General features: G+C 44.1%; 2 protein-coding genes across 3 annotated transcripts; one reads left to right on the forward strand and one right to left on the reverse strand.

Annotated features, from left to right (window-relative positions):
- Positions 1–4,236: 4,236 nt before the first annotated feature.
- On the reverse strand, positions 4,237–10,497 carry LOC109738754 (probable serine/threonine protein kinase IRE). Of its 2 annotated transcripts, XM_020297853.4 has the most exons (17): positions 10,304–10,495; positions 8,805–10,193; positions 8,595–8,717; positions 8,305–8,477; positions 7,646–7,886; positions 7,191–7,283; positions 6,982–7,122; positions 6,791–6,883; positions 6,409–6,613; positions 6,210–6,295; positions 5,755–5,843; positions 5,600–5,651; positions 5,464–5,520; positions 5,196–5,372; positions 5,012–5,089; positions 4,801–4,931; positions 4,237–4,693 (listed from the first exon to the last, which is right to left on the reverse strand). In XM_020297853.4, the coding sequence occupies exons 1-16, from the start codon at positions 10,307–10,309 to the stop codon at positions 4,851–4,853; spliced, it is 3,084 nt and encodes a 1,027-aa protein (XP_020153442.1). In that variant the 5' UTR covers positions 10,310–10,495; the 3' UTR covers positions 4,237–4,693; positions 4,801–4,850. The 2 variants fall into 2 exon arrangements, with proteins under 2 accessions (XP_020153442.1, XP_040244672.1); XM_040388738.3 differs by lacking the exons at positions 4,237–4,693; positions 4,801–4,931; positions 5,012–5,089 and having other exon boundaries at positions 5,298–5,372; positions 5,464–5,525; positions 10,304–10,497.
- Positions 10,498–10,928: 431 nt separating this feature from the next.
- LOC109738753 (uncharacterized) lies at positions 10,929–11,844 on the forward strand. Its single transcript, XM_040389241.3, has one exon. It carries the CDS (start codon positions 10,929–10,931, stop codon positions 11,562–11,564), a length of 636 nt encoding a protein of 211 aa, XP_040245175.1. The 3' UTR covers positions 11,565–11,844.
- Positions 11,845–26,141: the final 14,297 nt, after the last annotated feature.

The raw sequence follows: 26,141 nt of genomic DNA on the forward strand, positions 1-26,141 counted from the left end.
GCCGAACTGGGAGCATTTATCTCAATTTTGTCCACAAACAAACAATATCGGGTGCAGCCGTCCCCTCTGGCGCCACCCTTGTCAGGCGTCGTGGTGCGGCGATGCTGCCTCTCCCTTGCCGCTCCGCGTGGTAGCACTAGGCCACCAGCCCACCGTGCCACTCTCGCGTCCTACCGTCCTACGCCATCTTTGTTGACAGCTGGAGAGTTGGGAGGCCGCCGCCTGGTCAGATTGGCCCTTCCAACTCCGATCTCCCTTCGCTCTAGTCAAATCGACCAAGCCTCCCTCTGGTTGCCTCTCTCCGTTCCATAGTCCAGTCCAAGAGCGGCCGAGCAGGAGGACCAGGATAACAAATCATTTTTTATATGTTGATTGGTGTGTTTATTGATAAAAATATATTATTTTATTGCTTAAAAAACCAACAATCGGCTCGGTGAACTAGCGTTCCGACCGGTAAGAACCTGAACTGATAACCAAGCCGGTTCGGTTTTTTAAACTATGTCGTGGGGTGTCGGGATTTGCGGTTATAGCTCGGTAACCTTTTTTTTACCCAAAACCTTGATATAGGCGGTATGAAGTGAGCTCCATGTGAATTGGCGGCTGTGCGTAAACTCACATTTGTCAAAAATGGCAACTTTCATATTTTCCGTACATGTATGGCCCATCTGTCATTGACTAGAATGGTTGTTCCCCAAAATAAAAAAATTCATAACACATTTGATTCAGACTTTAGTTCGTTTTCACTCCCAATATTTTCGGACGGGAAGTTGTCCGCATTAGGACTTACATTGCTAGAACAACTAATAATACTTAGCTAAACTACAAACGGAAATGCGCCTCAACGGCCGTGTCCCAGCCCGGCCACTCGTCGAGGATGGAAGTGGGGCCGGGCGCATCTTCCCAAATGGGACGGTCCCTTTCCAGTTCCTCCCGCCGCAACTACTTTTTGGCCAGATCGTACTTGGCCCACAATGGGGCGAGCGGATGAGGGGGAGCTCCAATGGTTGTGCCATTGACGAGAAAGTGTATGGTGGATTGGAGCTGGGCTAGAGGGAAATGGATGGCGCTGGAGAGAGAGTTAGATAAATGATAAAGAGGAGGGAGCCAACATTTATAAGCCGCAGCGTATTTGAGGGGGCAGAAAGCGGCTGACAGCGGGCGGTCAAGGGGCTCGTTTCCTGGTGAGAAACATTCTCGTGACCTGCTCACACGCAAACTAGGAGGCGATGCCACATGGCGGCCATCCGATGGGCCGCCATGGGAATCCGAGGGAGTTATCATGGCACTAACGGTCAGATGCTCGTCGCAAGTGGTGCATCACAGACTGGGCAGATTTAAATCCCGTGCATGGGGCAAGGAGGAAGAAGATAGAAGTTCCCTCCTACACTCCCGCTAGGATATGGAACGTGCTCCAAGCGGGGCCTCCACAACCTTCATATTTGGAGGCTAGGTTCTTGTTTTTGGAGCGAGCTCCGTAAATTATGGTGATTCAGAGATATATGATAACTCTGCCAGGTGTCATTTTAAGTCAAAATCCTAATATTGCTAGTTATTATGGTGATTGGTCCAATATGATGCTCCGCTAGAGTTGCTCTTAGACTTCTGAGTCAAATAGATGACATTTGTTGTGTTGACTTCTGGGAAGCCTAATTATCAACTGGTACTCCATCCATTTTTATTTAGTCCATGTATTTGCTTTGGTCAAAGTCAAGCTTTATAAACTTTGACCAAGTTTATAAACAAAAATATTAACATGTACAATAACAAATCAATACCATTAGATTCATTACTGAATGTACTTTCACATCATATAGATTTGTTATGGTAGATGTTTGCATTTTTTTCTATAAACTTGGTCAAACTTTACAAAGTTTGACTTCAGTCAAACCTAATATGTAGAGTAAATAAAAACGGAGGGAATACTATCTTTGAACAAAACAATTCCCAGTGAGTTATTTATTGCTGATTTGCAAAATATATTATTTACTGCCAAAGAAATTGTTGCAAAATCCAGAAGCCGAGCTAGAACCAAGACAATAGGCAAACTATCTGGCTAACTAAGTCCAAAGTACTGCCAAAACATGGCATATCAGCAAAGCCAACTAAATATATCACACAGGCAAAGCACACGCTAATCACCACCAGCCACTTGGCACTTATTATGACTCTGACTTTATAGGTGCAATGGGCAGTAGCTATGACTGTAGCCGGTGGCCCGATCTGACCGGCGCCTCACGCGTCTACTTTTCCTCATGCGTCTCGCCTTCATTGCCTTCATCGATGGTCTTTCGGCAAGGTCCTGGCTCGGCCTCACTGGGATCGATGCTTTTCGCTACCGCTAATAAGATCGCCTTTCACATCGATGCTCGGCACATTTGTACCTTGCCTTGGGTGTGTGTGTTGTGTGCGGTGCTGGCGTGAGTTTGTATCGTGGTACTTGTGATTCGGTGCTTTATATATAAAGCGGCGCGAAATCCTTTTTCGGTAATAACATCGCCCTTCTCCGGCCTTGTTCGGAAATTAACTAACATGAAAAGATTTCAAGGCACATGATGATGAACAAAACCACAATTATAAAGGTTAAGTCGTTTAGTTTCGGAAGCATCAGATCATATGTTTTGTGCTAGCTTTGGGGTCATCGGTCTTTGAGACGTAAGTGCGTAGTAGATTCTGTTTGAGAGGAAGAGGTATTTGTAGTAGTCGAGTAGGACTGTTTGAGAATGGAGGATGCTTGGGGACTCCATCATTTTTTTAGGGAATGGGGACTCCAACATCTTGCCATGTTGACTTCGAAGAGACCTGATTATCCACAATTTTCTTTTTTACAAAACGGTGAGTCGTTTATTGCCAAAGAAACAGGTTTTTCTTCCGCCAAAGAAACGATTGGAAGGCTTGGTTTGCAGAACTAGAGCAAACTACTACCTCCGTTTCAAAATAATTAAAGTTTTGATTTTATTCCAAGTCAAACTTGTTTAAGTCTGACAAAGTATATAGAACAATATATTAACATCTGAAACATCTAATTAGTCTCATGAGAGTACGAAATATATGTTCGTACTACGTGTATTTAGTGTTGTAGATCTTAACACATTTTTCTATAAAGTTGGTTAAATTTAAGCCAATTTGATTTAGGACAAATCTAAAACTTTAATTATTTTGAAAGGGAGGAAGTGCATGGCTAAACTAGGTTCATAGCACTGCTAAAACGGGTCACAGCAGCAAAGCGGACCAAATATAGCACACCTATCGCACCCACGAGCGGATGACCCCGACTTCCCACCTGTAAGGGCATCTTTAATAGTTTGTTTATTACTCCCTCCATTTTTATATACAATACCACAAACTCAGATTACAGCTACCAACAATGGCGTAGCCAAGCCCCGGACAGCAGGGGCCTTGGCGCGGGGCATGGCAGCTAGTTTCTTTGTTGACTATATGGAATGACACGTTTGGCACTGTTGAGTACTGAACGCTGAGGTTGGCCCAAGATGTGGTGCTTGGCTGGCTACGCCACTGGCTACTAAGGTAAAATTTAATGTTTGTGTTGCAAGCTAGCTTTTCTTTTCGTTTACTGGGATCATTAATATGTTGCATGCATGCAAAGAAAAAATAGGTAACTAAGAGGAGGAAGTAGCTGAGTGCCATTATGACTGCATACATGCAAGTATTAAACAGGTTGTTAGTACGAGGAAATATCATTAATTTTTGCCCTGATTGTTGTTGATGGCCTTGTATAGATGCAAAATGTATATTTCGTAGTAGCCTTGTATAAGTAAATGGAGGGAGTATTAGCTTGTCAGTAACATTTGACGTGTCGTCAACCAGCAACTTATCATATAACCATTCTAACAGGTTTTATATAGTTTGTCCAATAAAAAGTGAGATAATAAATAAGTTGTTCTCTCATTTTTCATTGGAGTTTGTCAATGGTGTAGGTTCATGACTTCAACCTTGCTCTCTCTCTCTCTTCATTTATTGTATGACATATTAAAAAAATCTACGTGATACAACCATAGGAGATGTCCTAAGGTGCCAAAACTATGACCGTCACCCCTGTCAACATTAAAATAAGAAGACGGGTCCGACAATAAGTGGATTTGGGTCGCTCCAGCTAGGAAGATGACGACGACCACACCTGTCCCGCCGCCACCAGCCCCAAACCGACCACGCCAATGTTGACCCCACGACGCCATGGAAACATGCGACCATTGTCGGTGCATCCAAGGCATCACCTCCAAGGATGATAATTTTCACACCAGAAAAAAGTGATCAATGTGCACAGATCCAACCTGCGCAACATGTTTCACTATTGACCCAAACACTGTACAACACAAACAGCTAGGTTCGCCATGATGGATTCTGTAGGCTCCCAGGGAGAGATCTATGGTACCTGTCTAGTATCTCAAATGTTCCATACAACCTCTTTGTACAATCAGCAACGGCAAGAGATGGCACTTCACACTGGATACCAATACCTATGGAAAATGGCACGAACCCTGAGCAAACACTGACTAACTTATCGACACCCGCCGTCCCTTCTTCAGCGGCGCATATGCAGGTTAAAGTGCTTGTTTGGCTGGTCGATCCTCATAAAGTTCTAGAGGAAACCCGCACAGGTTCATGTCTTCGACCGTTACACACTTGCTATCATATCACTCGCTGCTACCACCGGTGGCCGAGGAAGTTCCGTTGCCTGCATGACAAACAAAACCAAGGGCAGTAGAATCAGGTTTGTGCTGCTCGATGCAGTCTTACTTTTTGTACACCGGATCAAGCAAGAGTAAGATGATGTCAGCTTACCGGCGAGATGCTGGTCATGTTGCTGAGGGAATTGGTCAGTCCTGGTGGTCTCAAGATCTTGAAGATTGCAAAGGATCTTCGTTATGCTTAGTCATCAGATCATAATTCATCGATGCTAGCTGGGAAATGTTCTGGTTGCAATAGAGGGAAAGATGTTAACTCACTGAGGACAAGATTCAAAGATTGTGGCAAGAAGGATAGGGCTGGTTACCTTGAATGAGAAGTTGCTGAAAGAATATTTCACCGACAGAGGAGGCCCGAACTCTTCCATGCTACCACATTCATCTCCCTGTTAATGATTTTAGTAGAAATTGAAAATGTGAGGTGACTGCTGTAAAAATAATTTGGATTACTCTTATTACAATGGGAAGTTAAGAGGGATTAATCTGTTATACATCTTCTTCGTAGTCGCAACTACGTGGACTGCTGCCACAACTCATGCTACTAGTCTCACTTCTGTCGTCGTACTCATTGGGGGCTGTAGTGACCTGCTCATCAGCAGCACCCCAGGCATGACGGCAGGCAAAGTAACTTGTATCATATTCATCGTCTGTACAGGGAATAAACACAGCCTACAAAAAAGAACATGATTATCAGACTTGAATTCGAGGCAGTCTTTTAGTTGCCTGATATTTTGGACTCTGCATTAGCTTAGCTCCTAACCTGCTGTCTAGCAATCATATCCCAATTGATGCCCTTAAAGAACGGATGAGCCTTTACCTGCTCTAATAGCATATTTCAGTTAGCGTGGTTACATAATATGTGAAATTTCAAAAAAGAGAAATAAGGAAAAGAGTACCTCTCCAGCACCAGTCGCACCTAATCTTTGTACCGGGTTCTCAATTAGCAACCTAGCATGAAAACAAAATGAGTTGAAATAACAATTTTAGCTTGGACATCTATTCTACTCAGCACATATAACTGTAGATTAGAAACAATATTTTTATGACTCACTTGTCAATCAAGTCATATGCTTCGGAGCTCAGTTCCTGTGGTACTTGTGGCCAAGGTATTTCCCGGTTCATTATGTTGTCAAATATTATCTGCAAGCAACCAATATCATTAATATAGCTGCTGAAAAAACATTCAGAAAGATTATAGCACAGTGGTCCATTCAGAATATTATCTGTAAGCAACCAATATTGTTGATGATCGTTAACATTGTTTATTTACTTTACATTTACCCAAAATAGATATAGGTAAGCATTGGTGCACAGGGGTGAATAAATAGCAAATCATTTTGACCAGTCTTCCTCCTTTCAGGAAAATAATTAATTAATCACCATTCTGTAGTTTAATAACTGTTCTGAACAATAACATTGCTTAGTTATCAATTCTAAGTTTTGTGGCTCCAACAGAAAAGAAGTGTATGCTACTAGGATCAATAAATCAAGCATACATAATACTACCTGTGGATGCTCAGCATTGAATGGAGGAATTCCTACAAGAATCTCGAAGAGAATAACACCAACCGACCACCAATCCGCAGTTGGACCTGCATGAAGAAATAGATAACCAGGGTATTTGCAGTGTTCCACATAGGTTAATAGAAGTGATCAATTCAATACTTTTAAGTCAAAATATGTTACACATAAGAAGCATACGTACCATGGCTCATCCCTAGTAGTATTTCCGGGGCCAAATAGTCAGGAGTGCCCACAGCTGTCTGCTTTTGCCTCTGCCGTCGTTTGTGTGCACGTTGTTCTGCATCTGTTGGTTGATTGTCACCCACTAGAGCAGTGCTGACATCTGGACCAGATAAATCATCTGTGCTATTTATAAGACCAACCTTTGATAGCCCAAAGTCAGTCAACTGCATGGAAAGGGGGGAAAATCCAAATCATTCTGCAGCACAACATAACTTAAGACTAGATAGTAGAGCTTTTGTTTACTAGGATAATTTAATAATCATTTCATAAAAAAAAATCTCAAAACACAAAGGGAAGCATGTATTATAAGAACATAAATGATAGAAGTACCGAGACTTAACCTTTATATGGCCATCACGGGAGATTAACAAGTTGTCGGGCTTCAAATCACGGTGAATCACATTCAAAGAATGCAGATACTCCAATGCAAGAACCTAAAGGTAGAATGAAATTTCAATTGTTCATCATTTCAAATAAGAATAAAATCTGAGGTGGGATCACCAATACTGTGAGATGGGGCATTGTAACTTACCAGTTCTGCTATATATGTCCTTGCCATATCTTCATCCAAACAACCTAAGCCTCTCAAGAGGGAATAGAGATCTCCTCCATTCAAGTACTCCATAACAAGATAAAGGTTTTCCCTACATGTGAAGGAGTAGAAAAATCGAACCTGTCCATTACAGATGGAAGTTAAGTGAAGTCCAGAATGACACCATGCTGAACATTCAACTTACATACCACAAATGGGTTACGAGCTGATATTAAGATGTCACGCTCTGCCAAGATGCTTTCAACTGCATTCTTGCGGATCATATCAGCTTTCTTCAGCACCTGCGTTCGTGGTGATACCATCAAGATTTAAGACTAATGATTAAAACTCACCATTGGAGCTAGCAATGCACATTTTGTGGCAAGCAAAGCTAGCAATGCAAATCGTGTATGGTTCTTAACTTTCATTTATTTTGAAGAGTTCTCTAATTCTCTTGAGCAAGTCATCCATTTAATATCATCATTACTAGTACACAATGAAATAAAGAAATAAAAAATGCTATAAGGAGCTTGGAATATTTTTTTATGGAACCTTGTGAGAAATGAACAAACCAAAGCCCAGATAAATTCTTCAATGTTCAGTATAAAGGAGCTAAGACATTGTGAAGGAATTAGCATATGGAGGCTGGCGTTCTGCTCATTACCTTGATGGCAAAAAGGTCTCCTGTTACCCTTTTCTTTGCAAGAAATACACGCCCAAATGCACCACGGCTGATTGGCTTTATAATTTCGAAGTCCTCAATTGAGGTACGGTCCTTAAATTTCCCATTTAGCTGGCTTGTTCTTGAGCTTACACTATTCTCCAAAGGGCCATCTTCATCTATTGGACCTAAAGATTCGGTGCTCATATCATCTATTTGTCCGCATAATTGCATAAATTTCTCCCTGAGAGCTCACAATGTTAATAAGAGAGTCAGGGTAATATTTCAGGTATGTGCAACTAGAGTCACAGAAGTGCAGTTATGACAATTATAAATGAATCAGAAGTATTAAGTGGCACAAAGTGTTAGAGTACGTAATGGGCCTAATGGGCCTGGGCTGGCGGTATAGCCCGTTAGTCTTAGGGTTAATTAGAGATAAGGGTCGCTTGCTTAGGGGTCAAGTAAAGCCTTGCTTGGGAGTCAAGTAAACCTCTTTATATAAAGAGAGGAGATGTATCAATCTAAGCAAGCAAGAATTAAGAAAGGAAATCCCTTCCCTCTTGCCCGGCCGTGGGCAAAAAGGCCCCCGGCCGGCCCTCTCGCGCCCTCCTTCTAGCAGCGCCATAACACAAAGATACATTGAAAACAATCAATATACTTACTGTAGTAACTTGGCTATCCTTCTTCCAAAAGTCTCCACAACAAGGGCATCCACATTTCTCGTGTCAATAACAGCATTCAGATCTTCAAGGTAAGAGCTCAAGTCCTCCAGTGAGCTGTACTCTGAACTTTTTATGCTCTCAATGCCTCTAGCAATAGTCAGTAAACTTTCAACCTGCCAAAGGGTAGTATATTGGAAGTTTGGGCCATCAAAGAAGCTTAGTTTATTATGGCCTCTAAATAAAATCAAACAAATAAAACTTGAACGAAGAGTAAAGAAGGATTAACAAACCTGCTGAAAATTCTCTAGTTCGACGAATGCCTTGTGTTTAGTCAGCTGTGATTCTTCGTGGCTAGTTCTTGGTGTCAATAATGGTGACTGCGACAAGTTTCCTGATGCATGTGTCAGTGCTCCCTGGCAATTTCATTGACACGATGTCAGCAACCAATTACAATCAAGTCAGAAGAACTTTAATTGTTTGAAACAGGAGAGGCAACTAACTTCTGAAAACAGTTCTGATGATGGCACTGTCAACAGATGAGACAAATCGTTATCATGATCCATTGATCCATCAGATTCTTCTGTTAAACTCGATGTGCTAGCTCTTGTGTTCTCAGGATGATGAAATTCCGCATTATGTGGGCTCTTTGCGTCAAAGCAAGCAAGCACCCTCTCAAGCACCTCGGCAACCCTTTGTAGCCGCTTGTCAGTACTCAAGCCCTTGGAATCACACCGATCAGCAAGCGTGCATGCTATGAAATGGCCTTCCGCACAAGACATCGGGATCTCAAAATCGCAGATCCTGCATATCATCCTTGGCTTTCCATCGACGATTATTTGTTGGGCCCCTGGGTACTCTGGTGAAATCTCGATCTTGACTGCTGAGTCCCCAAGAGAAGCCAGGCCGTCCGGATGAATGCTAGCTGCGTCAATCCTCTCAACAATCTCATCCACGTCGACCTTGTTCCTGGTTATTGCCTTCTTTGTTGGGGTGATCTTGTCCTCCTTTGCCTCCGAGTTCTTATGGCGAGCAGGAGACGGCAGCTTCTTCCAAGACGATATCTTGCCACTGCTGCCGCTGCCGGGAGAATCACCGGCATCTCCCAAGAAGTGCCGCCCCGCGAAGTCGAGGGTAAGGTGCTTGTGCTCCAGCATCCTCCTCCTTATGAGCCTCTCCTTAAGCTCGGTCAAGCTGGAGGTGCTCCTGCGGCCTAGGTCCGTCGAGCCGCCGTTGGTGGACTGCAATGGGTAGAGGCCCAGGTCACTGAGCTGGTGCAGGCCAAGCATGTGCTGGTGCTTGCCGTCGGCGTCGCCGCAGTAGCCGCTGAGCTCCTTGCGGAACTGCAGGAGCCGCGTGCAGCGGGTGAGGATGAAGAGGATGCGCGTGTGCGCCTGCTTGAGCGCCCCCCCTGCCGTGGTGAGCTCCTGGCGGCGGTCGTCGAGGGCCTGGACGATGCCCTCGCACTTGACCCAGAACTCCTCAGGGCTCATCTCGGCGCACTTCTGCGTGACGACGAGCAGGTCCTCGAGCGTGACGCGCCAATACTGTTGGTCCTCCTCGTCGGCCGTGGCCCTCTCAAGGAGGCCAACGAGGTCCCCCGCGAAGACGCCGAGCTCGCAGTCCACCTCCTCCTTGAGCCTGATGAACTTGCTCTTTACGGCGCCGATGAACTCGTCTTCGCCACGCGGCCTGTTCCGCGCGGCCAGGTGGTGCTGGTGCGCCGCCGCGCCCCCCGGGTTGAGCTCGTGCGAGAAGCTCTTGACGTCCGGCGCCCGCTTCCGCCGTCCGCTCGTCGCCCGCAGGATCGCCCGGAACCGTGGCGAGTCCATCTCCCTCCCTCCCGCCGCGCTCACCGTCGCCCTCCGCGCGTGTCCACCAACGCTGTCCTTCTGCACGCACGCATGCAGGCACCGCCGTCAGCCACGCATTACAGCAAACACAACGCCGGCATCGCTCAGACACCGACCAATCGACGAACCCGCCATCGATCAAGCCTTACCTCCATGATCTCACACCACCGCGTGCTCGTGGGGTCAAAGGGCCTCTGCGATCCGGGGAGGATCCTCCGTCGTCGTCGTCGTCGCGCGCACGACCTCGCCCTCGCATTAAACTATGGCGGCAATGGATGGCGAACCCGGCACCCGCCACGCGCGCGCGCGCTCTCCCATTTCGGGGGATGGCGAAAACCAGGACACGTGTCTTTTGGAGGAATTTATAAGTGCCGCGGGCCGCGGGGCCGCGCGTGGGCCCGCCTAGCACCGAGCGGCGTAGCGGGCCTCTCGCCGCGAAAGCCGGGCGCAACGGAGACCCGGCCTGGGGCCCGGTTATAAAAGCCTCGCTCGCCGCATGCCGCAACCGCCGCCGCCTCCTCGAGCCCCAGCCTCCCATCTCCGATCTCCGTCTCTCCCGTCCCGCAGCGACGTCGACGCCGGTAGCCACCACGGCCGCCCTCCGCTCCGTGCGAACATTCACGGTGATGGTGTCGCGGCGGAGACTTCGACGACGGAGCAGGCGCCACCGCCACGAACCAACAGTGGCCGCGTGCGCGCGTGTGTACACTTCTACGTGAGCGTGGGCGATCGGTTCACGTCCGTCGATCGGAGGCTGGGGCGTAGGTGTAAGCAATGGCGGCCAGGGTGCACCACCACCATCACTACCCCGTGCTGGTGTCGGCAGCGGCGTCGCCTGCTAGGTCGCAGGACATGCGACTGAGGCGGTCGCCTCCGCCCGCCAAGACGGATGACAGGCGGCTGAGGCGGTCTCCGCCGGTGTCGGTGGAGAAGGCGCGGCGGCAGGGGCGGCCGTCGCGGGGCGGGGCTGCGGTGGCGGGGACGGCGGCAGGGACGGCAGCGGGGTGCGCGGCCGCGTGCGCGGCCGCGTGCGCCTGCTTCCCGTTCGCGGTGCTTGAGCTCGCCGTCCTCGCCACCGTGCGCGCGCCCGCCGCGATGTGCCGCCGCACCATCCGCGAGCGGCGCAACCGGCGACGCGAGGCCCGGGCCATGCGGAAGAAGGAGATGGAGGGCGTCATCCTCGGCGGGGACGCGTCGCCCAAGTCGGTGGCCGCGACCCAGGAGAAGCACGCCGCGCTGAAGGCGGAGGAGGAAGAGGAGCACGGGTGGTGCCATTGGCCGGTCAAGCCCGCGGCGGCGGCGGTGGCTGCGGCCGAGGAGCTCGCCGAGGCGGAGAAGGAGGTGTGGGAGCGCTTCTACGGCACCGGCGGCTTCGGGAGGAGCCCGTCGGAGCACGAGGAAACGTGGTGATCGCTCGGCGCGCGCCTTGTCCGGCGGGCGGTCTCGTCGGCCTAGTCGGTTTCTTGGCCTTCCTCCCTCCCTTCTTGGCGGAGAGAAACCAAACTCCACTTTTTTAAATTTTGCGATTAACGTAGCGTTAGTTGCAACTCTGTTCGTGTTTCTCTTCTCCCAAATTTTGCCTAATTGGGAGGAATGAAAAGAAACCATGCTGCTAGCTTGCTTAGGAAAAATTACATAAACACGGTGCACCTTTTTCCCAAATTTGTGTTCTCGTAAATTATTTTCCATACTTGATTGATCTTTACATATGTTAAATACACATGATACATAAATAAATGGATGCAATTGAAATGAAACGTAAAAAATAGGGACTTGGTTTTATATTTAAAAAATGATGATTTTTCAGAGGAGTATTAAACAATGATGTTATAAAAACCATTTGTCTAGTGCAAACAATTGATAGTGTTTGTTTTCATAGCTAAAACAAAACCTTGCACGAATCTCAACAATACTCGGTGTCGAACTAAGAGCATCTCCAACAGGCGCCCAAAAAGAGCTCTGTGCGCTAAAAAATTGTTTCTTTTTTGGTGCCGAACAGCTCCAATAGATGCTGTAAAATATTGTGTGCGCTAAAAAGTTTTGGGCACGCGCTTAAAAACGCTATCGTGCGCAGCATATTTTAGGCTCCAGATTACGCGTGCTTCACAATTTGCACTGCGCGCTGTTTTGAGCGCGCGTTTTTTATCGTCTGCTAAAGCAATGTTGGTCCCGGCGCATTAAAAATGTTACAGTGGCGCGCTATAACTTTTATTAGACGCGAAATTTTTGTGCGGCTGTTGGAGATGCTCTAAGAAAGGGAAATTATGTCGCTGTGAATCTATGGTGCTTTAAAATGCTTATTAAGCTGGCGTTTACATGCATGGTGCTTAGGATTGATACATGGATTTGAAGATTTCTTGCAAGGTGGCATCCAAAATTCCTCTTCGGTGATGGTCAGCCTTGCGACACGATTTACCCTCCATTTCCGTGGTGTTTTCGAGAGTGTGATTTCTATATGTGGATATGCATACTGGCATGTTGTATTCTCTGATGGGACTACAAGAAACCAAAAGCAATACTGTACATCTCTTTGGATTAAGTATCTTATGGAAACTGCTTTCACGTGGAAGATCGGACTTCGGTTTCACTGGGGTTCCATTTAATTTCCAAACAGCTAAGATTGTTTTTTAACACAGTATAGACGCACACGCTCATACATATGTACATACACTCAACTCTATAAACGCATGTATGCACACACTATCCCCTATGAGCACCACCGCGAGACTGAGCCGGCACATCATCTTGAGATTGACGAAGTCGCCACAAACGACTTCGTAGTCGACGAGAACGTCTCTCGCACTGAACGCACATCACCCGGAAGGCCTGGAATAAATCCAAGAAACCAGCACCAATGTCAAGTCTGGGACTTGAACTCTGGTGGGCAGACGATACCACTGTCCTCCTTACCATATAACCACAGGTTGGTTCCCAAACAGCTAAAATGAGGTTGGATGTTATTGGCACTAAGAATAAAAAGATAATTGCCTAGTTGTCTCAGTGATGAGCTCGAAGTAAAGAGAATATGGACGCCTTTAGTGAACCGCAACACTAGACCCCTTGACCGGGAACACAACTGGTTTGATGAATGGGCTGGCCAACGGCCCAGTTTATCAGAGGGCTTCGTTTTGGCCTCTGGAGTAGCCAACCACATAATGCAAATATTATCCCACATTCTGTGGTGTTTGATCAATAAAGCATAGGCTTTCCCTAAAAAAAAGTAGCAACCCATAGAACAACTGGGCCAGCGGGAGAGATGGCTGCTCAGGGAGATCCGACAGCCAGAAACATCCAAATCGCAAAAATGGACGGTCAAAAACACAAATCAATGAGAAGACTTGCTTTACGCTCAGTTTTACTGTCCTAAATATTATCAACATTATGTAATTTTCGTACTCCGCCCCAATGCATAGGGCATGTGTGTAGTTCTAGGTTATTAATTTGACTAACTAAATATGTATTACATATAACAAAAAAAGTATTTGAAAACTACATTTGCATATGAATCGACACATTTTTAGTTAGTCAGATCGATGACCCTAGAACTACGCGCATGCCCTATGCACCGAGACAGGGAGAGTAATGCAATGCATTGTTTTTATTTAGTACTCAGATATGCATGCTGTATAGCGGTCTCGGGTATAGTATTAGTTATAGATGCAGTTGGATAACGGTGTATGGATACTAGGACGTAATGCATATATGCAATCATGGCATCTACAATCATTCATAAAATTCAAATTTAATAGATACATAACTGTAATTTGTTCATCACACTTATCCTATGTTTTTTGAAAAAACTGTTCACAAAACCAAAAAAATGTTTGTGAAATTAAAAAATTATTCCCAAAATTCAAAAACTGTTCTCTGATTCAAAAAATGTTCAAGAGTTTCAGAAAACGTTCACAATTTATAAATTTCCACAAATTTGTAAACAAATCATGAATTAGAAAAGTGCTAATGATTTTTAAAAATGTTTACGAATTTGTAAAAAATGTTCAAGATTTCGAAAAATGTTCACAAATTTGAAAGACTTACAAAAAATGAAAAAGGAAAAGGAAAGAAAGAAAATAAATAAAAAGGAAAAGAAAAAAAAAGAAAGAAAGAAAATAAAAAAGGAAAATAAAGAAAAAATGGAAGGTAAATAAAACAAAAACAATTCAGGGAAGGTTTTAGCACCTTCTCAAAACCGGTGAGGAATAAACCCTCAATGGGCTGGCCCAAAAACTGGATCGGGCACTGGAGGGTATGCGTGCTAGGCCGCTCGGTGGCGACCTACACGCCAAATAGGGATCACCAGCGTGCATGGTTTTGTCTTAAAAAACAGCGTGCATGGTTACCGAACGCGCGGCTACCTCACATGTTGTGTCTGCCCCATATATGTGGGCACTGTGAGCGTTGCTCCCCTAGCGCTCGCTATAGGCAAGGCAAAGTAGCACACTTTGAGCAGGGCACTGTTGTACGAGAGCTCCTATACAACACTAATTGCGTCAAATTGTCACCTTTTCATACAAGGGAACCCCGACTCGGGCTAGCCCATTTTCTCCACACTGTAGTGTTGGGTACTGTGCGAGTGGGAGGGGGAACAATACCGAACTTTGGTGGAGTTGTAACTCCTCGGTGAAACTCTCCAGCATGGATTTGGTGAGGTGGAGCTGATTTTGGCGGAGCAGAGGAGTCCCAAACAGATCCTTACTACATATCATCTTGGCTATTGTAGCGCTTGTTTTTAAGTTCTTTTCATTCGCTTTTCGAAAAAAACATGGGAATGAGATATTTTAGAAAGTGTGAATATTTTGTGAAGAAATTATGGACATTTTAAAAAACCTGACATTTTTGCAACAAATGAACTTTTTTTTAATATTGAAAATTTCTTGATAACACAAAGATTTTTCAAATTTAGAAGATCTTTGGAAACACGGCCATTTCTGCACAATTTTGATAATGCAAACATTTTTTATATTTCTGAAAAAAAATTCAAAGACGAATAGTTTTCTGATTTTTCTTTTTTTTAAATACAAGCATTTTTTGAAAACCTGATTTTTTTTACGAATACACAAATATTTTTTAGGTTTTTAAAATATTTTTTAAAACAAGTAGAATTTTTGAAATATTTCAACATTTTTAAGGAAGACAAACATTTTTGTGAAAATGCAATTTGCATTTTTAAACAATTCATGAAGTAAAATAAAAATAAAAAACTTTGAAGAAAATCCAAGCCAGAAACCTTCTAGAAGGTTCCCAAGTTCTCTATCCACCCTCTACACATATGGGTCGGCCCATCTCGGTTTGCTCGGTCACTCGCCCTGTGCGAAGCACTGGCACATAGGAAATACAATAAAGTCGAGTGTGTTTAGGCTAAAAAATAAAAACCGGCACATAGGAAATAGTCCGTACCCTGCTATACCTCGTCTACTGCAAGGGGAAAAACACGTGAATGGTGATTGTATGGGCCAGCTCAACCCTGATTGGCTCCTTCGCTGATAGGGAGAAAAAGCCTGACCGCTCGCTTCATATGGTATGGTGCTTGCATATGTTTGATTATTCGTTGAGCAAGAAAACTGTCGTACAATATGTGTTCGCACCTCGTGGAAAATAAATTACCATGTTTATAATTGTATACATGAATTAAAACAGGTGTTCACCAACTAAAATTTTAAAAACGGTCATGAATTTGAAAATATTCTAAAATATTGAAAGTTTCACAAATGTTTCAAAATATTCATGGACTTTTAAATTTGTCCATTACTTTTAGTAAAATATTTATGACTTTTAAAATATTTATTAAAATTTAAAATAAATTGATGAACTTGAAAAAATCATCAAATTTGAAATGTTCACAAATTTTAAATACGCCTGGGAACTAATAAAATGTTCATAAATTTGAGAAAATGTTCAATAATTTGAAAAGAAAGTCTATTGGGGAGGAAACAATTACGTTTCACTTAGTCGTATAGCTCTGAAGCAATGTGAGGAAATGTATAATATTCTCAACGACAAGACATATAGTTGGAATTCCCATTTGGGGGGGGGGGGGGGGGGGGCAAGATACTCTGTTATGAAAATATATAATGATCTCATTTGTAATCCAACAAATGCTCGTACCCCTTTTAAATGGATACGGAAAATATGTTACATGTCTAAGAAAAAATTCTCTTTCTGGCTTCCGACTCAAGACATGTTAAAGACTAGAGAATTACTCTTGAGAAAATACTGCCACATTGAGAATCATAGTTGTGTGCTCTGCAATTATGGCAATATTACAGATCTCATACAAGTTTTTCTTTCGATGTTACTTTAGTCAGAACTTCTAGTTATTGCTAGGTATGGAATGGAATAATGGTGTTGAACTCATTCAGTTGCTCATTAAAGGAAAAGACAGAATGAACCACATATGGTTCACAAAAATAATAATCACATGACATTGGAGTATCTGGAAGCACATAATTGACAGATTTTTTGATAATCAGCCAATCAACATGGAGCAATGCATCTATTCTTTGAAAGCAACATCGAGATAATGATGAAAAAACTAAACCTAGTCTCAAGGATGACATGCAAGACTTGATTGACACTTTATAAAATGTATATTTTGTTTCCTCATCACTACATAATAATCATTTTATTAATAGAAAACAAGGCACAACAGGGGACTTCCCTACTGTATTATCCACACAAAAATCTGAAGAAGAAAAATGTTTGTGAATTTTATACATAATCCTAAATTATAAAAAAGGAATAAAATAAAAGATTAAAAATGAAAAGGAAACGTAAATGAAAAAAAAATCAAAAAATCAAAGAAAAAGCTAGGAAAAACTGCAGGGCAAAATGGAAATGAAAGAAAAGGCTTCCCAAAACTGGGAAATTATGCGTGTCACGTCCAGTTTATGTGCCATCATTTGCAACCGTTTACTACCACTATGGGTCCATCTAACGTACATAAACCATATAAGAGTGTCGCCCACATGACCATCTAGCATCGACTGAGCCGAAAACACATGACGCGGTTATTTCCTTTTTATTTTTTCATTTATTTATTTTCATTTGAAATTTTATTTTATTGTAGGTAAAAAAATGAAAGTTCCTCTCAAAAAGGTTAAAAATGAAAATATGTTTTTATCAAAATCTTTTGAAAGGTGTTCAATTATTTTCATAAAGTAGTCACGTATTTTTTTCTAATGATCATATAATCAAATTTTGGTTCGTGTTTTTGCTAAAAAATATTGACATTGTAAAACTATTCAAGTATTTTTTTTAATATTCAGACAATTTCAAGAATCTTAATGTATTTTAAAAACATTATGTAAAAGTGCTTATATATTTACCAATTTGTTTTAAAAGTATTTTAAAAATTCAATGTGTATTTATTATTTTGCGTGATATTACAAATAAATCGTCGCAAGTTAAAAGAATGTAAGTTTAACAATGTTCAATATGTATTTAAAAATATTCACAAGTATTGAAAAATGTTCGACATCTCTTTTAAAATTTCCATATGTACAACATTACATTTGTGAAGAATTGTTTGTGTAACTGTAAAAATGTTTGCATTACTTTAGAAAATAAAGCCGAAAGGAGAAAATTAAAAAAATGAACAAAATGAATCTCAAATAAACGGAGGAAAAACCACATCGGAGACCGGTGTCATGAAAAACACATATAAACTCACCAAAACCCCACTACTGGGCCCATTTAGGTGATGGTGTGTGTGGCCTATCGCTGTGTATTGCTTGCAATAATTGATACATAGCATTTGCGCTTCGAGAACCTCTCGGAGCGAGGCAACATGCATGTACTGTTAGCTCCGATGTTGCCCTTGCTGTTTTGTGCTCTTTATCCTATTTTAAATGTTGAAAAAACCAAAAAATAAAGTATCTTGTCATAACAAGGACAATTCATGACGCTACAGTTTCATATCCCAGTTTCAAAGATAGTATGGCAATAAGAATGATACATTCGTTGATATAAATAAAATGGGCATAATTCTAGGCTCAATTTGCATTATCTCATATTCACGTTGTGATATGTCCATTTGGTTTTATTTGAATTTGGATCTAAGATTCTATACCATGGTAGATATGTATATTATACTTATATACATATAGGTATAATACTGCGAAAACGACATGAGTGAATTGAAGTGACATGAGAGAGCAAAGAGAATAGGGACGGCGCTAGAGCTCAGCTTCCATTGCATCTTTGCATGAGAAGAGTTCCCTCCAGGAGTAGAAAATAATACTGCATGTGCTATCCCGAAGAATCATTCCAAGACCGCCGAAGGACCACTACCGCCACCAGAACAAGCCACCGGCAGATCGCTGTTGTCGCTCCCCTATCGAAGCCGGTTTGGCCTTCTCGATAACAACTCGCAAGTCTCCGTGTACGTGCCCCTAAGGACCAATGAACTGGAGCCGTAGTCGTCTTTGAACCCCTGAATAGATCTAAAGCACATGACACCAATTCTTGCCATACGACGAGGAATCCTAACCTCATAGCCCTAAGGACATGATAGGAATCTATGCTGGAGCTTCATCAACTACTTCCAAATAGATGAACTCAAGGAGGATCGGATCCCAGAAGAAAAACTCGAGACAAGAAGAGCCGCCATCCGCCGGAACGCCGCACTTGCGAGGACTAAAAAAGACCTAACGTAAACTACCAATCGGAGCGGAGGCACCGGGATTCTCCTCCCCGCCACTGGCCGCCGGAGCGGCAGGCAGAGGGGAGGCGTATCTACGGGCTCATCGGCAAAGCTTGGAGGGGAGAGTTTGCCCTAACCATCAAAGGTTAGGAGAGGAACCTAGCTACGGTTTTCCATATAAGTGTGTCGCACCCACGCGTCGACCTCACATGGATTGGGCCAAAAATACACTTCGCGGTTATTTTTCTCTTTTTATTTCTTCATTTCTTTTTCTATTTCAAAATATTATTTTATTGTAGATAGAAAAAGAAAACTCTTCTCAAAAAGATTAAAAATGAAAATATGTTTTTATTAAATTCTTTCAAAAGGTGTTCACATATTTAGTCACATATTTTTTTTCTAATGTTCATATAATAAAAAATGCGATCCATTTTTTCTAAAATATTTACATTACAAAACTATTCAAGAATTTTTTCAATGTTCATACAATTTCAAAAATCTTGACGGATATAAGAATATATAATATGAAAAAGTTCTTTCATATTTATAAGTAATTCGTTTTTAAAACTATTTTAAAAATTCATTGCATCTCTGGGTAATATTCAACGTGTATTTATTATTTTGCATGTTGTACAGAAATTATTCACATATTTCAATTTTTATGTACTTTTAACAATGTTCAATATGAATTTAAAATAGTAACTATGTATTTAAAAATATTCAATATCTCTTTGAAAAAATCGTATATTCAAAATTCTATTACAAATAAATGTTCATTTAATTGTATTTTTGGACCGAAAGCAAACCAGAATATTTCGAGTTGAAGTCTGGAACGCCATGAGGCGGCCACGAGGCAGGAGGGCACGCCCAGGGGGGTAGGCACGCCCCCACCCTCGTGGGCCCCTTGTGGCACCCCGGCTCGGAGTAACCGGTTTACCCTGCATTGCCAGCCCAAAGATCGAGTCTTCTGGCAATACACAACAATATGGTACAGAAACAACCGCTTTATTGATGCTAGCGGATTACATAGGTCTGATATTACATCGAGATACGAGGCCAAGCGGCACACACGGTGCTGCTGGACAGTATGTACATTATTTAATGAACATGGCTGGGGCCTCGATCCCACGAACTACGCGGCAGCGGAAGAACGACGAAGTGGAACTCCATAGCACAGGGACACCGACGTGGACACGGCCTAGACACGAGATGCGCTCTGATGCGAATCGACTTGCCTGAAAGCTGGCATAACACGCCAGGTCAGTACATTGAATGTACTTGCAAGCTCACAACAAACATAATCACGATGACAGACAATATCAAGATAATTAATCAGTTTAATCCGATACAAGAAATACTACAGATGCAATGCAAACAAATACGTGATCCGAGTCTCACGGACTCGCTTACGAGACGGTTACCTCGTAACCAAACGGTGACCGCACCGGGGTCACACCTGAAACCAATCCCTCATGAACACCTCAAGCGTTCATGATTCATCATGAACCAATGCATCACAACAATCACTTAGTTTGCAAGATTTATTATAAAAGTTGATCCATGGTGTGACTTACTCACGAGTTATGCCCATAACCGAGGACGCGGCTATCGATAGATTAAATACACTCTGCAGAGGTAGCGCACTTTACCCACACTACGGAACACCTGGCCTCGCATTCCCATTCGGGTGGACCAAAGCATTCCGAAGAAATCCTCCCTTTGCCATGCACTCTCCCCGGCCACTCCGACCAACTCCCCCTTAGGGCTAGGTCTTGGGTGGCCCAGTGTCTACCAAAGACACCAACGGCCACCGTCGTGGCAAAACGGCCCCAAATGGGGACAAGGTACCATAAAAACAAAAACGAGCACACAAGGTTATGTCTGCCTACCGGGCCAGGGTATGCACGCCCATAACCTTCCCTCGCGGGAGGCACCGGTGAGAGCCACAACAAAGGACCGAATCAAGACCTTCCCATAAGGTAAATGTGGTCGCACTGAATTAAAAACCTGATTCAGTGGCACCATGATGTGATCAACATCATATTCAAGTTGAACTTAATCAAGTTTAACTTTGATAAAACTTTTTATAAATAACATGATATAATGCCATAATCATGCAACTACTCGTCATGCAAAGCAAACAACTCATAGTCATGGATCAAGCTTAAACACATAATTATCTTGCAATACTAAAAATCAAAACTCTGGTTATAACTCATTTTTATAATCAAGGACAATATTTTTATTAGTTCATTATTTAAATGAAAATATCACTTAGTAAAATAACTACCATGAATTTTCATAGCAATATGTATAGTGCAAAATCTTACTCTACTTAACCACACAAGTTCATGCATTCAACCCGCAACTAAAACAAGCATATCCAGCATAATAAAGTAACTAGCAATTAACCATATTTATTTTACAAAATTTTAAATGCAAATAAGAATTCATATTCAAGTAGAAAATCATAGATATTGAAATAACACCATCCAAATGCTGGTGTGGCTTGCCTTAGTGTAGAGGAGGATCACACCCCTCTTGGTTTGCTTCAAGACAAGCTTCTCCTTCTGAAAAAAAATTAAAAACCACAAAAATATTTGTCAAAACACATTCTGAAAATCACCAGAAATTCTAGGCAGCAAGGAAAAATCCACCTTTTGGTGTGTTTCTAGAGATTTCTGAAACAAAGACAATGCAAAAAGAATCAAATCATTTGGACTTATGGTTTAGAAATGGTGGCTGGTCAAAGTTCAGTCAAATTTCTGAATTATATTTGAATTAAACAGAAATCCTGGGGGGGAGGGTGACGTCGAAGGCGTAAAACAGAAATACGCCTCCACTCGTACCGCTTCGGGCGCGAGTGGTGAGACCGATAGGTGGGTCCCGCGCGTCAGGAGAGAGAGGGGGCGAGCGAGATCAGAGAGAGGCGGGGCTTCGCCGGAGCTCACGCCGGCGATGAGGGGGTTTGGGGCTAGGCTAGAGGGATAGGATTGAAGCGGGGCTCGAGGCGCACCTGTCCGTACCCGTAGCTTGGCGTGGGGTGGACGGAGCTGCTCGCAGTTGAGCTCGCAAGCTACGGTGGCGGACGGGTTTCGCCGGAGAGGTTGAAGACGACGGCTAGGGGCGGCTCCGAGGGCTCGGCGGAGTCCTGGCAGCACCAACAGGTCACCAATGGCCCGCCCAAGCAGTTGCTTGAGCTCAAGAGGCACCGAAGAGCGGCGGCTGGCCTGCGGGGATCGCCGGAGTCCTCTGGTCGGGGCGACGGCCAGAGGCCTGCCCGACCGAGCTGCTGCTCGTCTACGTGTTCGTGGAGGTGGTGTGGAGTGGTGCTTGGCTAGAAATCGAGGAGGGGAGCGCTATATATAGCCGGAGCGAAGGGGGGGGGAACGTGTTGCCGCCGGAGCTCTCTGGACACGCGGCAAACGGCGACAAAAAGCTCCAACGCGAGGGGGCAAATGCTCAGCGTCAATGCAGGAGCTTGCCCACGCTCGCGGACGAGCACAGGAGGCGGTTGGGGAAGTGGACAAGCGCACGCGCGCACTGTGGCGTTTTGGCCGCGACGTGCCCGTGTTTGCTGCGGCGGCTCCGGCATCGGCGAGCGCCAGGGAGCGGTCAAGGGTGATGGGTCGGGGCTTATGGCATTGCGCGGCAGCCGTCGGCGAGCGCTGGAACGAGCACGCGCGAAACAGAGCGGAAAGCGCCAGCCAGAGCGCGTCGAGACGCTGCCAGGCGCCGTGTCCTCGTGCGGTCACCAAGCTGGCATGCTCAAAACAACGCCCAGGATCAGCCAAACCTTGTCTACGCATTTGTCCGTGCAGTGTTTAGTCTAGGAGAGGTGATAGCTCATGCCCAGGCCGACCAGACTTGACTCTACTAAGCTGACAAGTTTCTTACCAGAAACTTGGTCGCCAAGTTTGGCCACCTTCTAGAAGGCCATTAGGGCTGATCTCCTCGGATTTAGGGTTTCTTAGGAGGGTGTTTAAGCTCAAGAAAGATCAAGGCTAAAAGCTCAAGGAAAAATGTACTTGTTGTACAAACTGGAAGTTTGGGCCAGAATAGAAATGATTTTCTACAACAAAAATATTCCAAAAAGTGATGTAATATTTTTGCATGGGAAGGTGTGCCAAGGTTCTAAGAATATTCAGGAATTATCTCAGATTTTTCTGAGCAAGAAAAATTGGGTTTGCTTTGGAGCACAAGTTTCTGAATTGAATTTCAGAGAGAAAAATATTCATTTGATTATTTTGGAGATTTATCAAAGGAATAAAGTAGATAGGTCACTTGGGTGAAAGTCAAGGATATGCCCAAGTGACAAGTCCATTTGAAATGATTCAGAATCCAAATCAAGTCAGGGCAAAAACCACGATAAAAACCAAGTCCGGAAAAGAGAGAGAAGGCAAGTCCAGAAAAAGAGAGGAGGCAAAATCCAGGCTGTCACAAACCTCCCCCACTTAAGATGAATCTCGTCCTCGATATTCGGTTGCTTGGGAAAACCATTCTGGGTATGCAGTCCTTAAAAATTCCTCTCTTTCCCAGGTCGCTTCCTCTTCGGTGTGGTGCTCCAACTGAACCTTGTAAAACCTTATTTCTTTGCTGCGAGTGACCCTTTCTGTCTGATCCAATATTCTGGTTGGCTTTTCCTCATAAGTCAAATCCCTAGCCAATTCTATCTCTGCCATATCAGTCCTTTTCTCCAGTGGCGAGATACATCTTCTTAGCTGTGATATGTGAAACACGTTGTGTACTTCTGACAGTTCCGATGGCAATTCCAACTGATATGCAACTGTACCGACTCTGGCCATGACGGGGAATGGACCGATATATCTGGGTGCCAATTTTCCGCGGGTCTTAAACCTCTTGACTCCTTTCATGGGGGTGACTCGGAGATATACGTTTTCTCCGGGTTTGAAGCTGATCTGACGATGTTTGGCATCATAGTAGCTCTTCTGTCAGGATTTGGCCAGTTGCAGTCTGTCTCGGATTTCCTTGACTTGCTTCTCCGCTTTGAGCATTAAATCAGTCCCGAAAATACGGCTGTCTCTGGTTTGAGACCAGTTCAATGGAGTGCGGCATTTCTGGCCATACAGGGCTTCATAGGGTGACATCTTTAAGCTGACCTGGAAACTGTTGTTGTAGGAAAACTCGGCGTAGGGCAGACAGTCTTCCCACTTGGTCCCTTGGGCCAATGTACATGCCCTGAGCATAGCTTCGAGTATTTGATTTACTCGCTTAGTCTGTCCATCTGTCTGAGGATGATAAGCCGTGCTGTATTTCAAAGCGGTCCCCAAGGCTTGATGTAGTCGGGACCAAAATGCGGAGGTGAAGAGAGATCCCCTATCAGAGGTGATAGTCTTGGGTACTCCATGTAGACTGACGATTCTTGACACATACAGCTGTGTGAGTTGATTTGCACGGTGTGTGGTCCGGATAGGAAGGAAATGTGCCACCTTTGTTAGGGTGTCCACTATGACCCATATTGCGTCGTTTCCTCTATGAGACTTTGGTAGTCCGGTGATGAAATCCATGCAGATATCATCCCATTTCCATTGGGATACCGGTAGAGGCTGGAGGAGTCCGGCGGGTTTTTGGTGTTTCGCCTTTACCTTATTGCATATGTCGCAATAGGCCACAAAGTATGCGATGTCTTTCTTCATTCCATCCCACCAAAATACCTGGCGAAGGTCCTCATACATTTTGGTACCACCGGGGTGAATTGAGTATGGTGCTTCATGCGCTTCTGTCAATATTTTCTTCTTCAGACTTTCTTGGTTGGGTACGCAAAGTCTTCCTTGGAACCTTAGCGAACCTTGCTGATCCATAGAGAAGTCCGGTGCACGCCCTTGGTGCATCTTCTGAACATATATTTTTAACCTCTCATCATTCGCTTGCGCGATGCGGATTTCTTCTTCGAGAGTAGGGGCAACTTCCAATATATTGGCAAGATGGGCGTCGGTGATTACCAAATTGAGCTGCATGATTTCTTCATAAAGCTCAGGAGGCAAGGAATCCATTAGGGCATTAAGGTTGGCTGGTTTGCGGCTGAGGGCGTCAGCCACCACATTAGCTTTGCCCGGGTGATAATTTATTCCGAGGTTGTAGTCCTTAACCAACTCGAGCCATCTTCGCTGTCGAAGGTTCAAATCGGGCTGAGTGAATATATACTTGAGACTCTTATGGTCGGTGAATATCTGGCACTTCTTTCCAATCAGATAGTGTCTCCAGATCATCAAAGCGTGCACCACCGCGGCCAATTCCAAATCATGAGTGGGGTAGTTTCCTTCGTGTTGCCGCAGTTGTCGAGATGCATGATACCTCCATTTTGCATCATGCTTTTATATCGATATTTATTGCATTATGGGCTGTTATTACACATTATGTCACAATACTTATGCCTATTCTCTCTTATTTTACAAGGTTTACAGGAAGAGGGAGAATGCCGGCAGCTGGAATTCTGGGCTGGAAAAGGAGCAAATATTAGAGACCTTCTGCACAACTCCAGAAGTCCTGAAACTCCACGGAAGTTATTTTTGAAAATAATAAAAAATATTGAGCGAAGAAAATACCAGAGGGGACCCACCCCTTGGCCACGAGGGTGGGGGGCGCGCCCTACCCCCCTGGGCGCGCCCCCCTGCCTCGTGGGCCCCCTGGTGGCCCTCCGGTGCCCATCTTCTGCTATATGAAGTCTTTCGTCCGAGAAAAAATCATAAGCAAGCTTTCGGGACGAGACTCCGCCGCCATGAGGCGGAACCTTGGCGGAACCAATCTAGGGCTCTGGCGGAGCTGTTCTGCCGGGGACACTTCCGTCCGGGAGGGGGAAATCATCGCCATCGTCATCACCAATGCTCCTCTCATCGGGAGGGGGCCAATCTCCATCAACATCTTCACCAGCACCATCTCCTCTAAAACCCTAGTTCATCTCTTGTATTCAATCTTTGTCTCATAGCCTGGGATTGGTACCTGTAGGATTGCTAGTAGTGTTGATTACTCCTTGTAGTTGATGCTAGTTGGTTTATTTGGTGGAAGATCATATGTTCAGATCCATTATGCATATTAATACTCCTCTGATTATGAACATGAATATGCTTTGTGAGTAGTTACGTTTGTTCCTGAGGACATGGGAGAAGTCTTGCTATTAGTAGTCATGTGAATTTGGTATTCGTTCGATATTTTGATGAGATGTATGTTGTCTATCCTCTAGTGGTGTTATGTGAACGTCGACTACATGACACTTCACCATTGTTTGGGCCTAGAGGAACGCATTGGGAAGTAATAAGTAGATGATGGGTTGCTAGAGTGACAGAAGCTTAAACCCTAGTTTATGTGTTGCTTTATAAGGGGCTGAT

This window comes from Aegilops tauschii, chromosome 5 (assembly GCF_002575655.3).
Source record: "Aegilops tauschii subsp. strangulata cultivar AL8/78 chromosome 5, Aet v6.0, whole genome shotgun sequence".
NCBI classification, from domain to species: domain Eukaryota; kingdom Viridiplantae; phylum Streptophyta; class Magnoliopsida; order Poales; family Poaceae; genus Aegilops; species Aegilops tauschii.